The 15,112-nt window shown below is 43.8% G+C and overlaps 1 protein-coding gene and 1 long non-coding RNA gene across 4 annotated transcripts in view; one reads left to right on the forward strand and one right to left on the reverse strand.

Annotated features, from left to right (window-relative positions):
- The window catches only part of LOC118379888 (liprin-alpha-2-like), a 392,202-nt gene that overhangs the window by 2,504 nt on the left and 374,586 nt on the right, over window positions 1-15,112 (reverse strand). Inside the window, exons 21-29 of the mRNA XM_052492410.1 lie at window positions 13,853-13,934; window positions 12,362-12,562; window positions 7,562-7,627; window positions 4,423-4,458; window positions 4,036-4,211; window positions 3,800-3,897; window positions 2,987-3,162; window positions 2,486-2,554; window positions 1,975-2,128 (exon numbers count right to left, since the gene is read on the reverse strand). Coding sequence (XP_052348370.1) covers window positions 1,975-2,128; window positions 2,486-2,554; window positions 2,987-3,162; window positions 3,800-3,897; window positions 4,036-4,211; window positions 4,423-4,458; window positions 7,562-7,627; window positions 12,362-12,562; window positions 13,853-13,934 — 1,058 coding nt within the window. The remainder of the gene's footprint in view (window positions 1-1,974; window positions 2,129-2,485; window positions 2,555-2,986; window positions 3,163-3,799; window positions 3,898-4,035; window positions 4,212-4,422; window positions 4,459-7,561; window positions 7,628-12,361; window positions 12,563-13,852; window positions 13,935-15,112) is intronic.
- LOC127914640 (uncharacterized) lies at window positions 7,608-10,810 on the forward strand. 3 transcript variants are annotated; one of them, XR_008089178.1, is made up of 4 exons: window positions 7,608-8,446; window positions 8,509-8,622; window positions 9,465-9,806; window positions 10,364-10,810. It is a non-coding gene; the product is annotated as an uncharacterized LOC127914640 (long non-coding RNA). The 3 variants fall into 3 exon arrangements; XR_008089177.1 differs by lacking the exons at window positions 8,509-8,622; window positions 9,465-9,806 and adding an exon at window positions 8,769-9,110 and having other exon boundaries at window positions 10,478-10,810; XR_008089179.1 differs by lacking the exon at window positions 8,509-8,622.

Below are 15,112 nucleotides of genomic sequence, written 5' to 3' on the forward strand. Positions count from 1 at the left end.
TTAGTCAAAATGTCAGCTAGCAAAGCCAAGGCACATTGCATTGCACACTCAGAGGAGGAGTGCACGTGGCCATTTTGAGTGAATCACACCTCGCACAGGAACAAGTCTGTTAATGTCATCACCACCACAGACCAGGGACCACAGATAGAAGCAGATACAGGAAGGCAGCTCGATTACACTGGGGACAGAGTGTTAGAGAAGAACTCTGGTCAAAACCTGCAATCGGATGTCAGCGATAGACTTGTATCAGAAGTTGCGTCCATAATTCCGGAGTGAGTTCTGGCATAATGCAGCCTGCTGCACTACAGTCCAGCTATAACTCACTGGGCCACAATCACAGATGCAAGTTTCAATACATCTCTCATCCCCTTGAAAACGTGAAGATTTTGACCAGCGTCCTCTTTTAACAACAGGGCGAGGAGCGACAGAAACCGGCAACTGTAAAACATCCATCTTATCCATCATAAATCTTTATGATTATTTTATGTAAACCTCCTTTTACAGGGCAACTAAAATAGCTCAACTTCCATAGCTCAGCTAATATAGAACTAACATAGCTCAGCGAACATAGAACTAACATAGCTCAACTAATATAGCTCAACTAACATAGAACTAACATAGCTCAGCGAACATAGAACTAACATAGCTCAACTAATATAGCTCAACTAACATAGAACTAACATAGCTCAACTTCCATAGCTCAGCGAACATAGAACTAACATAGCTCAACTAATATAGCTCAGCTAACATAGAACTAACAGAGCTCAACTTCCATAGCTCAGCTAACATAGAACTAACATAGCTCAACTAACATAGAACTAGCATAGCTCAACTAACATAGCTCAACTAACATAACTCAACTAACATAGAACTAACATAGCTCAACTAACATAGAACTAACATAGCTCAACTAACATAGAACTAACATAGCTCAACTAACATAGAACTAACATAGCTCAACTAACATAGAACTAACATAGCTCAACTAACATAGAACTAACATAGCTCAACTAACATAGAACTAACATAGCTCAACTAACATAGAACTAACATAGCTCAACTAACATAACTCAACTAACATAGCTCAACTAACATAACTCAACTAACTTAGCTCAACTAACATAGAACTAACATAGCTCAACTAACATAGAACTAACATAGCTCAACTAACATAGAACTAAAATAGCTCAACTAACATAGAACTAAAATAGCTCAACTAACATATGCAAAGGGGATTCATTGCTTTAACTTCAAGGGTGCAGCAGCAGAGGCTGCAACTAACAACTACTGTGCTAATAACACTAACCTGAGTAACAATTACTGGACACACAATATGACTACTATAACAAACGGACAACCTGGACAAACAAATGGACACCCTTGTAGTTGGCATCAGGAGCAGAACGAAACAGAGGAACAGAGCAGTAGAGGTAGAGAGAGAAGAGAGGAGGTACGGTAGGGTGGACAGCGGGAACCGGGGAGTTTTGGGGGGCGTAAAGGCACACAGGCCAACAGCAGGCCACATGGTATCGCTCCAGTATATCTGACCTTGAAACCAGTCCAAATACATGTCGTCAGGACTGTCATCCAGCGCCTCATAAAGCACTGCACACAGAGCAGCAGTCCCAGAGCAGAGGAAATACAGGTACAGTCAGCAACATGCTCCATCCATACACCCATAGATGAGAGAGAGAGTGATGGGGAGAGAGCTCCAAGTAAAGAGAGGGGCGAGAGGACCCCCCAAACTCTAACACGGAAATGAATTGCATCCAGGTACAATCTTAATCAAATACATTTTGTGGCAGTTAGCCATTTTTATAAGTGTTTGATGAGTGCAATTTTACCATCCAATTTGGCAATTTTAGCAATTTACATTCATCCAAGCTAAGTGACCTAGACTGGAGGCTCTAGTTGAATTGTTAAGTCTACTTTGTGGGGGTCTTGGCCATGCAGGGGGTCTGTGGGGGAGCTCACCTTCGGGGGGTAGCCTACGGGAGTGTGAGCCGGTGGTGACGCGGAAGCCAGCGGGGAGGGTCTCTGCTGAGCCGGGCATCATACTGATCCCATGGACGTCCCGCGGGGGGAACTGCCTCCTCCACGATGGCCCCCGGAGGTCATTATCTTCATACTGACGGACAGACACACAGACAGAGACAGGGACAGGTTAGGGATTGAGTTTAGAGATAAACTGGTCTGAGAACAGCTGGTGTCTGCATATACAGCAGTGTTTATAGTAGCTAACAAATATGACTAATTTCCCAAGGCCTTATATTTATATTTATATCTCAAACCAACTCTAAGACAATATGAGAGACAAATGAGTGATGGGTGGGAAGTGGAAACCGAGGACAGGTCTGAGGTGCAGTGAGATGGTGGAAAACAGAGTAATGATTGACAACAAACCCAGGTGTGTGTGTCTGTCTGCCACGGCCCATCACCCATGGTAACAGCGGGGCTAGCTGTCCGGGTGACAGGAGTCACTCACCTCGTCCAGTCGTCTCTCAGTGCCCAGGGCTAGCAGGTTATTATATTCCCTCTCCAGAATCTGACGTGCCTGGGGAGAGGAACGGGAAATAGGTCTTATTAGGTACATTTGAAATGGAAGTTGTAGGTCTCTTTATTTGGGGCTCCAGACGCTTCCTGGATTACCAAACAGCTCTCTGTTGACCTACTGGTCTGGCACTCAGGGTATTATTAGACCTGTTTGAGATGGAAAGACTGAGAAATTAAAATATATGTTTGAAGTGTACTTCTAATGACGATCATCTAAATCATTTATTCCGCCCTGAAAAAAATAAAAAATAAAAACACTGTTTAATTTAACATCATAATTCACTTGCTTTTAGTTCTGAGAGACAAGACTACGGACTCTTGGAATGAAGACGTTAATGTCTTCCTCTTATGGTGTGGTTGTGCTAGTATATTATGCATCGCTCTCTTGTGGCGTAACTATGCTATAGCGTGATGCGGGGCAGAGGGATCTGACCTGAGTGCTTTGGTTGGGGATCTGGATGAGCAGCGCCAGGCTGGTGTGGTCAAAGTTGTCATCGAGGGCGACCAGGGCCCCGTGCACACCGCTCTCCAGCAGGATGTTGGCATAGTCCTTTAGGCCGATGCTCTGGACCCAGCGAATCACCCGCTCGTTGCTCCACACCAGCACGTCTGGGGCACACAGACATGGTATTACAGTAAACGCAACATGGGTGTTTGGCCACAGACAGAATATTTCCATGTCTGGTTACATGATGAAGAAAACCTCTGGGCTCTGCTAGATTGGTCCTTACTGACCATCACCTCCTAGCTCTATGACCGCTTGGCTATATTCCACAATAGAATGCAATACATACTGTAAAGTAAGTGCGCTTCCACAAGTATTATTTGCCTTAGCAGATTACAAACGAGATTGTAATTAGACACTACGAGATATATTTTAGCTCAAAGGTCTTCATTATCGTTCCTTGAGCAGTCTCTAAAGAAAAAAGTCCACCCAAAAATGATATTTTGGCATTTGTTTCATTAGTCCATTGTTGATATAGTCCCAAAATGTTATGCTTGTCACTAATCAAGTTTTCAAGATACTGTATATAACTTTAAAAACACAGAAATCATTCCCATATGATTGATTTTGCATCATATGATCCTGCGTTTTGCAGGATGATACTAAATGCATAATACACGGATGATTTCTGTTTTTTGAAAGTTACGTATCTCGAAAACTTGATTGCTGACAACAAAACATTTTGGACTAATGAAACAAATACCAAAATACAGATTTTGGGTGGAATCTTCCTTTACGTACCTCTCATTTCATGCTGGCTGTGCTCTCTACGTCTCTCCAGCTCTTTCCTGTCATAGTTGAGCTTCTTCAGACCCATGATACCATACTGCAAACTCGTCCTAAAGACATGGGAACATTAGAAAAGCCATTTTTTAGAAAGACAGACAATAATATTTTGCACTTATTACCACAAAATGAGCCTCAACACTAAACTTTCCGATCAAATCCTTCATCACGCAGGAGGAGGGCAGGTGTACCTGTGAAAGCTGTCCACCATTTTGAGATGCACCCGGAGGTCCTTCTTGGTGAGGTGGTCCAGCATGCGGGCGTCCACCAGGCACTCCATGAAGTAGCTGCGGTACTGAGGTAGTCCTAGACTGGGCAACCACTCGTTCCCTATCCACTCATGGTTCATGTCACCATACGCTAGAGTCTGACAATAATGACAAGGAAACAATTAAGTACTGTAAACCATTGTTAATCTGTAAACGATTTTGACGAAGTTTAAAAGTCGCCACATAGACAACTCTGGTGTGTGGCTAGTTAAATAAAACATTTTTTTTTAAATAATAAAACTAAAGTAACTCTAAATAATCTACAATTCCATTGTTCTAATCCATGAGAGAGACCGAAAAATCCTTTACCTGTGCCCAGCTCCCCTCCTCGGACTCCCCGGACCTCTGTCATTGGTCAGGCATGGAAAAGAAACAGTAGCACTATGCATGAGAACATAATAGCAACAGGTCACTGGACTTCATCTACAGTCCAATAGTCTCTACTCTAGCATCAGAGGCTGTTGACTTGCTCAAGCCAGAGTCAAGGCCTCAGAACGTACAGAAATGTTCTCCCTCGCATATATTCCCCGAACAAACTATTCACATCAAAAAGTAGAACTCCATCTAAATATGCATGAAAAATCACTATTCGAGGGAGAGAAAGTGGCCTGTGGGATTTATCTGCAATCTGACAAGGGAGAATGATTTCCCCCCTTTAGCGTGTGAACTGAACTGGCCCCATGGGAGAGTAACACAGTTATCCCTTTAGTCCTGGGCTGAGCTGCTGCCACATTACATCTGATTTGGAGACGGACGCTGCTGCCACATTAGGCCAATCCAGCTTGCACAAAATGTCTGGCACAAATGAGAGCCCTTTTTCCCATTTTTCGCCCTCTGTACAATGCTGCTGAGTTGGCTATTAGCCTCATTGTGCCTGACTTGCAGGCTGTATTAGAGGCAGGGAGAACAGTGGAACAAAGAATAACCTTTATGTTCAAGCTCAAAGAGATCCATTATTACATGTACAGTATAGTACATAGCTGTCTGTGTCCTAGGGATTGACATACAGTATAGTACATAGCTGTATGTGTCCTAGGGATTGACATACAGTATAGTACATAGCTGTCTGTGTCCTAGGGATTGACATACAGTATAGTACATAGCTGTCTGTGTCCTAGGGATTGACATACAGTATAGTACATAGCTGTCTGTGTCCTAGGGATTGACATACAGTATAGTACATAGCTGTCTGTGTCCTAGGGATTGACATACAGTATAGTACATAGCTGTATGTGTCCTAGGGATTGACATACAGTATAGTACATAGCTGTCTGTGTCCTAGGGATTGACATACAGTATAGTACATAGCTGTCTGTGTCCTAGGGATTGACATACAGTATAGTACATAGCTGTCTGTGTCCTAGGGATTGACATACAGTATAGTACATAGCTGTCTGTGTTCCAGGGATTGACATACAGTATAGTACATAGCTGTCTGTGTCCTAGGGATTGACATACAGTATATATAGTACATAGCTGTCTGTGTCCTAGGGATTGACATACAGTATAGTACATAGCTGTCTGTGTCCTAGGGATTGACATACAGTATAGTACATAGCTGTCTGTGTTCCAGGGATTGACATACAGTATAGTACATAGCTGTCTGTGTTCCAGGGATTGACATACAGTATAGTACATAGCTGTCTGTGTCCTAGGGATTGACATACAGTATACTACATAGCTGTCTGTGTCCTAGGGATTGACATACAGTATAGTACATAGCTGTCTGTGTCCTAGGGATTGACATACAGTATAGTACATAGCTGTCTGTGTTCCAGGGATTGACATACAGTATAGTACATAGCTGTCTGTGTCCTAGGGATTGACATACAGTATAGTACATAGCTGTCTGTGTCCTAGGGATTGACATACAGTATAGTACATAGCTGTCTGTGTTCCAGGGATTGACATACAGTATAGTACATAGCTGTCTGTGTCCTAGGGATTGACATACAGTATAGTACATAGCTGTCTGTGTCCAAGGGATTGACATACAGTATAGTACATAGCTGTCTGTGTCCTAGGGATTGACATACAGTATAGTACATAGCTGTCTGTGTCCTAGGGATTGACATACAGTATAGTACATAGCTGTCTGTGTCCTAGGGATTGACATACAGTATAGTACATAGCTCTCTGTGTCCTAGGGATTGACATGCAGTATAGTACATAGCTGTCTGTGTCCTAGGGATTGACATACAGTATAGTACATAGCTGTCTGTGTCCTAGGGATTGACATACAGTATAGTACATAGCTGTCTGTGTTCCAGGGATTGACATACAGTATAGTACATAGCTGTCTGTGTCCTAGGGATTGACATACAGTATAGTACATAGCTGTCTGTGTCCTAGGGATTGACATACAGTATAGTACATAGCTGTCTGTGTCCTAGGGATTGACATACAGTATAGTACATAGCTGTCTGTGTTCCAGGGATTGACATACAGTATAGTACATAGCTGTCTGTGTCCTAGGGATTGACATACAGTATAGTACATAGCTGTCTGTGTTCCAGGGATTGACATACAGTATAGTACATAGCTGTCTGTGTCCTAGGGATTGACATACAGTATAGTACATAGCTGTCTGTGTCCTAGGGATTGACATGAATGACACCTGCAGTGACTAATAATCCTGCAAGCTTCAATCTTGAGACAGAGCCAATAAATTTCAAATGAACATGTTTGGAACATACTGTATCAGTTTGCAGACCTGTATCGGATTTGATGTAGCTTCTTACACCGGTCTTGTAGGTTGAATCCTATGTACAATCAGCTGATCACTGTCAGCTTTAAAAGGATGACATTGCTAATGGAAAAAAATAGCATTATGTCTTGACATGTGCTGTATCTAATCAACATCTGGCTGAAACGTACCATGAACACGGGTAATATAGGGTAACTACAGTATGGTACCCAAGGGCAACGCAGCTCCTTGAACCATAGCAGTAACACCAACACATACTGGGAAATATAGGGCAGTGCACCAGTCATTACAATTAAAAAGCCTTCTTTACCCATTATAACGAAAGGGAGAGCTGAGAATGGATGTGATGTGATGCAGTCTACCCACATTATCAACAAACCTACTGTTATACAATCTCCCTACCCTCTAAATCCTATAGGGGGAAAAACATGTTTTATTGTCACATACACCAGATAGGTGCAGTGAAATGTGTTGTTTTATAGGGTTAATACCCCTGGAGCAAATCAGGGTGAAGTGCCTTACACAAGGGCACAATGACAGATGTTTCACCTTGTCGGCTCGGGTATTCAAACCAGTGACCTTTTGGTTACTGGCCCGATGCTCTAACTGCTAGGCTACCTGCCGCCCAGTCCTCAGTACAGGCCTCAGTAAAGCAGCCATTGACAGGTCTCAACACTGCAGTGAAAGCAAGAAAAGAGAGAAGTGAGTGAGAGAAGAGGTAAAAGGAGAGGAAGGACTAACCGTTTTGGAGGAGGGTGCTGCGAGGGTCTCCATTTCCTCGTGGGTCACCCATACATTGCCTGACGGCTAGGAGTGCGGTGCCCAAGAGAAGAAGACAGCAGCAGCAGCAGTAGTCCGCCAGGAGGGGCAAGCAGTATTAAAGAAGAAGAGCAGCACCACTGTAAGCCAATAGTGTTATAGCATCATGGTCAGATGATGAGCAGGCCCGCCCCTCTGGGGTCAAAGGGCACGCACAGTACACAAACAAACACAGACACAAAACTGTAGACATTGGTCCTTAACCACCATCTAGGATCAGATTACTCTACCCCCATCATAACCTTAAAGGGGTGAAATACTATCTGATCCTGTATCAGTGGTTAGGGGCAACTTCTGACTTTGGATAGACAAAAACAGCACATAACACAGGAGCAGCCCACCTACACAGGTGCAACACACACGGGCCAAAGGAACACATTTACCATGCATGACAAGACTGGTTCACCATAAACTAGTGTAGTAGTGGATTAGTGCAGGTGTTTGGAGCAAACAGATACACAAATACAAATACAAACATGCATATCCACCTGTCTAGTTTGATATACCTCAGTGTTCCACAAGGTTAAACCCCTTTCTAACAGACTCAGTCTAGTTTGATATACCTCAGTGTTCCACACGGTTAAACCCCTTTCTAACAGACTCAGTCTAGTTTGATATACCTCAGTGTTCCACACGGTTAAACCCCTTTCTAACAGACTCAGTCTAGTTTGATATACCTCAGTGTTCCACACGGTTAAACCCCTTTCTAACAGACTCAGTCTAGTTTGATATACCTCAGTGTTCCACAAGGTTAAACCCCTTTCTAACAGACTCAGTCTAGTTTGATATACCTCAGTGTTCCACACGGTTAAACCCCACAAGGTTCTAACAGACTCAGTCTAGTTTGATATACCTCAGTGTTCCACAAGGTTAAACCCCTTTCTAACAGACTCAGTCTAGTTTGATATACCTCAGTGTTCCACAAGGTTAAACCCCTTTCTAACAGACTCAGTCTAGTTTGATATACCTCAGTGTTCCACAAGGTTAAACCCCTTTCTAACAGACTCTAGTTTGATATACCTCAGTCTTCCAGTTTGACTATCTAGTTTGATATACCTCAGTGTTCCACAAGGTTAAACCCCTTTCTAACAGACTCAGTCTAGTTTGATATACCTCAGTGTTCCACAAGGTTAAACCCCTTTCTAACAGACTCAGTCTAGTTTGATATACCTCAGTGTTCCACACGGTTAAACCCCTTTCTAACAGACTCAGTCTAGTTTGATATACCTCAGTGTTCCACAAGGTTAAACCCCTTTCTAACAGACTCAGTCTAGTTTGATATACCTCAGTGTTCCACAAGGTTAAACCCCTTTCTAACAGACTCAGTCTAGTTTGATATACCTCAGTGTTCCACAAGGTTAAACCCCTTTCTAACAGACTCAGTCTAGTTTGATATACCTCAGTGTTCCACAAGGTTAAACCCCTTTCTAACAGACTCAGTCTAGTTTGATATACCTCAGTGTTCCACACGGTTAAACCCCTTTCTAACAGACTCAGTCTAGTTTGATATACCTCAGTGTTCCACACGGTTAAACCCCTTTCTAACAGACTCAGTCTAGTTTGATATACCTCAGTGTTCCACAAGGTTAAACCCCTTTCTAACAGACTCAGTCTAGTTTGATATACCTCAGTGTTCCACAAGGTTAAACCCCTTTCTAACAGACTCAGTCTAGTTTGATATACCTCAGTGTTCCACAAGGTTAAACCCCTTTCTAACAGACTCAGTCTAGTTTGATATACCTCAGTGTTCCACAAGGTTAAACCCCTTTCTAACAGACTCAGTCTAGTTTGATATACCTTAAACCCCTTTCTAGTGTTCCACAAGGTTAAACCCCTTTCTAACAGACTCAGTCTAGTTTGATATACCTCAGTGTTCCACACGGTTAAACCCCTTTCTAACAGACTCAGTCTAGTTTGATATACCTCAGTGTTCCACACGGTTAAACCCCTTTCTAACAGACTCAGTCTAGTTTGATATACCTCAGTGTTCCACAAGGTTAAACCCCTTTCTAACAGACTCAGTCTAGTTTGATATACCTCAGTGTTCCACACGGTTAAACCCCTTTCTAACAGACTCAGTCTAGTTTGATATACCTCAGTGTTCCACACGGTTAAACCCCTTTCTAACAGACTCAGTCTAGTTTGATATACCTCAGTGTTCCACACGGTTAAACCCCTTTCTAACAGACTCAGTCTAGTTTGATATACCTCCAGTGTTCCACAAGGTTAAACCCCTTTCTAACAGTTAAACCCCTTTCTAACAGACTCAGTCTAGTTTGATATACCTCAGTGTTCCACAAGGTTAAACCCCTTTCTATCAGACTCAGTCTAGTTTGATATACCTCAGTGTTCCACACGGTTAAACCCCTTTCTAACAGACTCAGTCTAGTTTGATATACCTCAGTGTTCCACAAGGTTAAACCCCTTTCTAACAGACTCAGTCTAGTTTGATATACCTCAGTGTACCACAAGGTTAAACCCCTTTCTAACAGACTCAGTCTAGTTTGATATACCTCAGTGTTCCACAAGGTTAAACCCTTTCTAACAGACTCAGTCTAGTTTGATATACCTCAGTGTTCCACAAGGTTAAACCCCTTTCTAACAGACTCAGTCTAACAGACCCCTTTCTAACAGACTCTAGTTTGATATACCTCAGTGTTCCACACGGTTAAACCCCTTTCTAACAGACTCAGTCTAGTTTGATATACCTCAGTGTTCCACAAGGTTAAACCCCTTTCTAACAGACTCAGTCTAGTTTGATATACCTCAGTGTTCCACACGGTTAAACCCCTTTCTAACAGACTCAGTCTAGTTTGATATACCTCAGTGTTCCACAAGGTTAAACCCCTTTCTAACAGACTCAGTCTAGTTTGATATACCTCAGTGTTCCACAAGGTTAAACCCCTTTCTAACAGACTCAGTCTAGTTTGATATACCTCAGTGTTCCACAAGGTTAAACCCCTTTCTAACAGACTCAGTCTAGTTTGATATACCTCAGTGTTCCACAAGGTTAAACCCCTTTCTAACAGACTCAGTCTAGTTTGATATACCTCAGTGTTCCACACGGTTAAACCCCTTTCTAACAGACTCAGTCTAGTTTGATATACCTCAGTGTTCCACACGGTTAAACCCCTTTCTAACAGACTCAGTCTAGTTTGATATACCTCAGTGTTCCACACGGTTAAACCCCATTCCAACCCATTATAATCTGTTGTTGATTCTAATTTTAGAAGCCGTGATCACTGTGCTTTGCAGCCCCACTGGATCAAGCTGTCATGACCTAGATAAGATCACTTGAGGGGATGACAATCTCTATTAAAGACACCGTACTAAAGGGCTGCTCATGCATGCTTGTTTCACACTATAGAGCCGAGCCAAGCCCAGCTGTACTGGGCAGCAGAGTACGGTTCGGGTCGGCCCCATAGGGTGAATCAGACGTCACTGTCTGTGAGCTTAAAGGAAGCAGAATAACCAGTCCTGCGACTGGTATGGAGCAGAACCCTGCATTTACAGGGTTGATTAACCCAGAGTGTAAACTTAAAGTTGTTGTTTGGTTCAGAGGGGCAGGGAACTGACCATCAGTCACAGCAGGGGGCACCATGGCAGAGGGGGGGGGTCAATAGAGTCATATTCCCAGTTCACTGCTCCTTGACGAAAGATTCATGAGCAGTGTGTGTGTGTGTGTGTGTGTGTGTGTGTGTGTGTGTGTGTGTGTGTGTGTGTGTGTGTGTGTGTGTGTGTGTGTGTGTGTGTGTGTGTGTGTGTGTGTGTGTGTGTGTGTGTGTTCGTGTGAGAGAGAGAGTGTGTGAATGTGAAAACCCTGCTGGTCATCTATGAACATCTTGGTCATGTTCTGTTAAACTCTCCACCCGGCACAGCCCGAAGAGGACTGGCCACCCCTCATAGCCTGGTTCCTCTCTAGGTTTCTTCCTAGATTCTGGCCTTTCTAGGGAGTTTTTCCTAGCCACCGTGCTTCTACATCTGCATTGCTTGCTGTTTGGGGTTTTAGGATGGGTTTCTGAACAGCACTTTGTGACATCAGCTGATGTAAGAAGGGCTTTATAAATAAATTTGATTGAAATTTGATGGATAAAGCTACATAGAATAAACCGTTTGTAGCATTAAGCTCAGCAGGTTCCTCAGAGGTTACATGAAATCACCATGACAACTCGGAGCTGTGAAACAGACTGAGGTATAAAATAACTGTTGGTGTGGTAAATTAGAGTAAATGCTGCAGAGCTGAATTAAGTGCATGAGCTGACTGACACTACTGAGAGATAAACAAGCCGGCCTTAACCGGTTTCCTCCCATTCTCTCCAACATTCAGTTACCAACACAAAGGATAGAGATGCTACACAAGCCAGGCTCTCTGACTGTGATGGCATTATAATGCAAACTAGCAGAAATAGCTTCTTGAGTGTCTTTACCCTTGAAGACTATACCATCTGTGTGTATGTATGTGTGTGTGTATCGGAGCTAAAAAAGTGCCGTAAGCTCCCTCAGAATGTCGCCGGTGGAGCTATCGAATAGGTCGAATGCATTTTCTATAGCTCAATGTGTTTGTTGTCAAGCAGGCGGTCACGTGTTTTGGTGTGATAGAGGAGCCTGGTTAAAGCCCAGACGGGCAGGTTCAGGGAGGCAGCGCTATGTGCTAAGCTAACACACTGACGGCAGTTACATGCATAGGTACATGTGTGTGTGTGTGTGTCAATGGACACTCACGGTTCTGGAGGTTGGCGGGGCAGATGGACTGGTGAGGGACACCATCTCCTGGATGGCCAGGCGTAGTTTGAGGCGGTGCAGGGGGTTACTGATGCCAATCTCCCTCTGGATCTCTGTGTCCGACAGGGCCGACATGATGGCACCGCTCTTCACGTTGGCACGACACGCCGCCACGTACCAGGCGGGCATCCCCAGCCACAGCTGAAACAGGACGAGGAAGACCATTTGTGATTTCATGTAAAGTAGCGAGTGAGCTTGTTTTTACAAATTATCGGTGATGTGGTGGGAGGACTTGTCTACCATCCTTACTTATGGTAGACAAGTTGAGTAGCGTTTCCTTGTTTTAATAAAGATCTACTGAGAAACAGTAGGGGGCAGACATGGTTGAAATGTTCACCTTGTATGTCAAGCATGTTCTATCATAATTACATGAGGAAAAACTGAATACAGACATAGGATATTTCAATGAAGACAGAAAATAAAGTGTGATGATTCATTGATAGGCAACGCATTCATTTACTTAATGAATACCCACGTTAATATTAAACAACATCACTGTGGCCTTTATGAGGTGTAATGTCAAGCAATTACACTCAAACCCATTTGGAATTGATTTAACTAGGAAAAGGTGTGCTGGGGAGAACATGGTATAGTAAATCACAGAGTAGACCTTTACCAACAGCCTCTGAGGCTTCCACCAAGGTGACATCAAAATCTGGGACATTGACTCACATAATATCAGTGAGATCCAGATTCAATCCACTGCTGGTCCCATAGGCCCAACACCAGAGTGTTTCCCAACTCCAGTCCTCCAGTACCCCCAACATTACACAGTGTTGTTATAGCCTGGGACAAACACACCTCATTCAACTCATTGAGGGCTTGATGATCAGTTGACCAGTTGTATCAGGTGTGCTTGTCCAGGGCTACAATAAGTGAGTACTGTTGGGGTACTGGAGGACTGGAGTTGGAGAAACACGGGATTAGATAATAGACTTAATATAATAAAGCACAACGAGTAATGTCAACCGGAGGCGTACTCATTTTATAATAACTCTCGGTAACATGCTGACTACTACGGCATTGGAGTTCCCCGGGTCGTAATTACAACATAATACATCCAACGATTATGTAACAGCACTGTGTCGTTCCACATCCTTTACCAGTCATGTTTTGATTAAAGGAAAGCATCTGGTCTGCATTTCGAAGTGCCGTATTAGAAAGGGTGACCATTAGGCTGAAGTAAGGCATCGGCTAATTGATTTGAAATGTGAAACATCATCAACGGTCAGAGGTTAGAGGATAATGGGTGTCGTATCTCAGGTGAATGCCGAGTGTGCAGACTGGGGAGTCAAGGAGGAATAGACCACTTCACCGGGGCGGAGAATATTATCTTCTTCACAGAGTGGGAGTCTGGCACAGACCTTGTGAATCTATCCCAGAGGCGGGAGGATTGAGAATGGCTCCAGGCCAGAGTAGAGGAGTGCCTACCTCCAGCCAGGCCACCACTGTGGGGCCATCCCATTGGGCGAAAGGTAAGCCTTTCCTCCTCGCCTCTTCCAACAACTCGTGCCTGAGGGCGGGAGCAGAGACATGGGATTAATGCACTGCACACACACATATACTGAGAAAGTCCCCCCCCCTCACACAAGGCACTAGTATTACACCAAGATGTTGTGTGTGTGTTCACTGTACAGTGCCACACACTTTATCTCTCACAGGCCAGAGCTTTCTAAAAGGGCACGGTCTTATCATACATTACATCAATCTCTCCATACACACACTGCATGTAAAATGAGTACTCTCACTCTCTGCCCCTAGCTCTCTCTCTCCCTGTCTCTGCCTCTCTAACCCCCTCTCTCTGCCTCTTTTTCTCTCTGCTACTCTGCCTCTTTCTCTCTCTCTGCCCCTCTCTCTCTCTCACCATCTGGTCCAGACACACCTTGAAGGGACAGCTAGGGCTGCTGGGCTGGTCACTGAAGCCTGACTTTGAGTTGCTAATCTGAAGAACCATCCATCTCCACTTGTCTCTGTGCTGCAGCTGGGAATGTATTACTACTGCTGAGATACTAACCACAGAGAGACTGGGCTTTTTCTGCTGACTGAGATACTAACCACAGAGAGACTGGGCTTTTTCTGCTGACTGAGATACTAACTACAGAGAGACTGGGCTTTTTCTGCTGACTGAGATACTAACCACAGAGAGACTGGGCTTTTTCTGCTGACTGAGATACTAACCACAGAGAGACTGGGCTTTTTCTGCTGACTGAGATACTAACCACAGAGAGACTGGACTTTTTCTGCTGACTGAGATACGAACCACAGAGAGACTGGGCTTTTTCTGCTGACTGAGATACTAACCACAGAGAGACTGGGCTTTTTCTGCTGACTGAGATACGAACCACAGAGAGACTGGGCTTTTTCTGCTGACTGAGATACGAACCACAGAGAGACTGGGCTTTTTCTGCTGACTGAGATACTAACCACAGAGAGACTGGGCTTTTTCTGCTGACTGAGATACTAACCACAGAGAGACTGGGCTTTTTCTGCTGACTGAGATACTAACCACAGAGAGACTGGGCTTTTTCTGCTGACTGAGATACTAACTACAGAGAGACTGGGCTTTTTTCTGCTGACTGAGATACTAACTACAGAGAGACTGGGCTTTTTCTGCTGACTGAGATACTAACCACAGAGAGACTGGGCTTTTTCTGCTGACTGAGATACTAACCACAGAGAGAATGGGCTTTT

The sequence above is a fragment of the Oncorhynchus keta genome, chromosome 33 (genome assembly GCF_023373465.1).
Source record: "Oncorhynchus keta strain PuntledgeMale-10-30-2019 chromosome 33, Oket_V2, whole genome shotgun sequence".
NCBI classification, from domain to species: domain Eukaryota; kingdom Metazoa; phylum Chordata; class Actinopteri; order Salmoniformes; family Salmonidae; genus Oncorhynchus; species Oncorhynchus keta.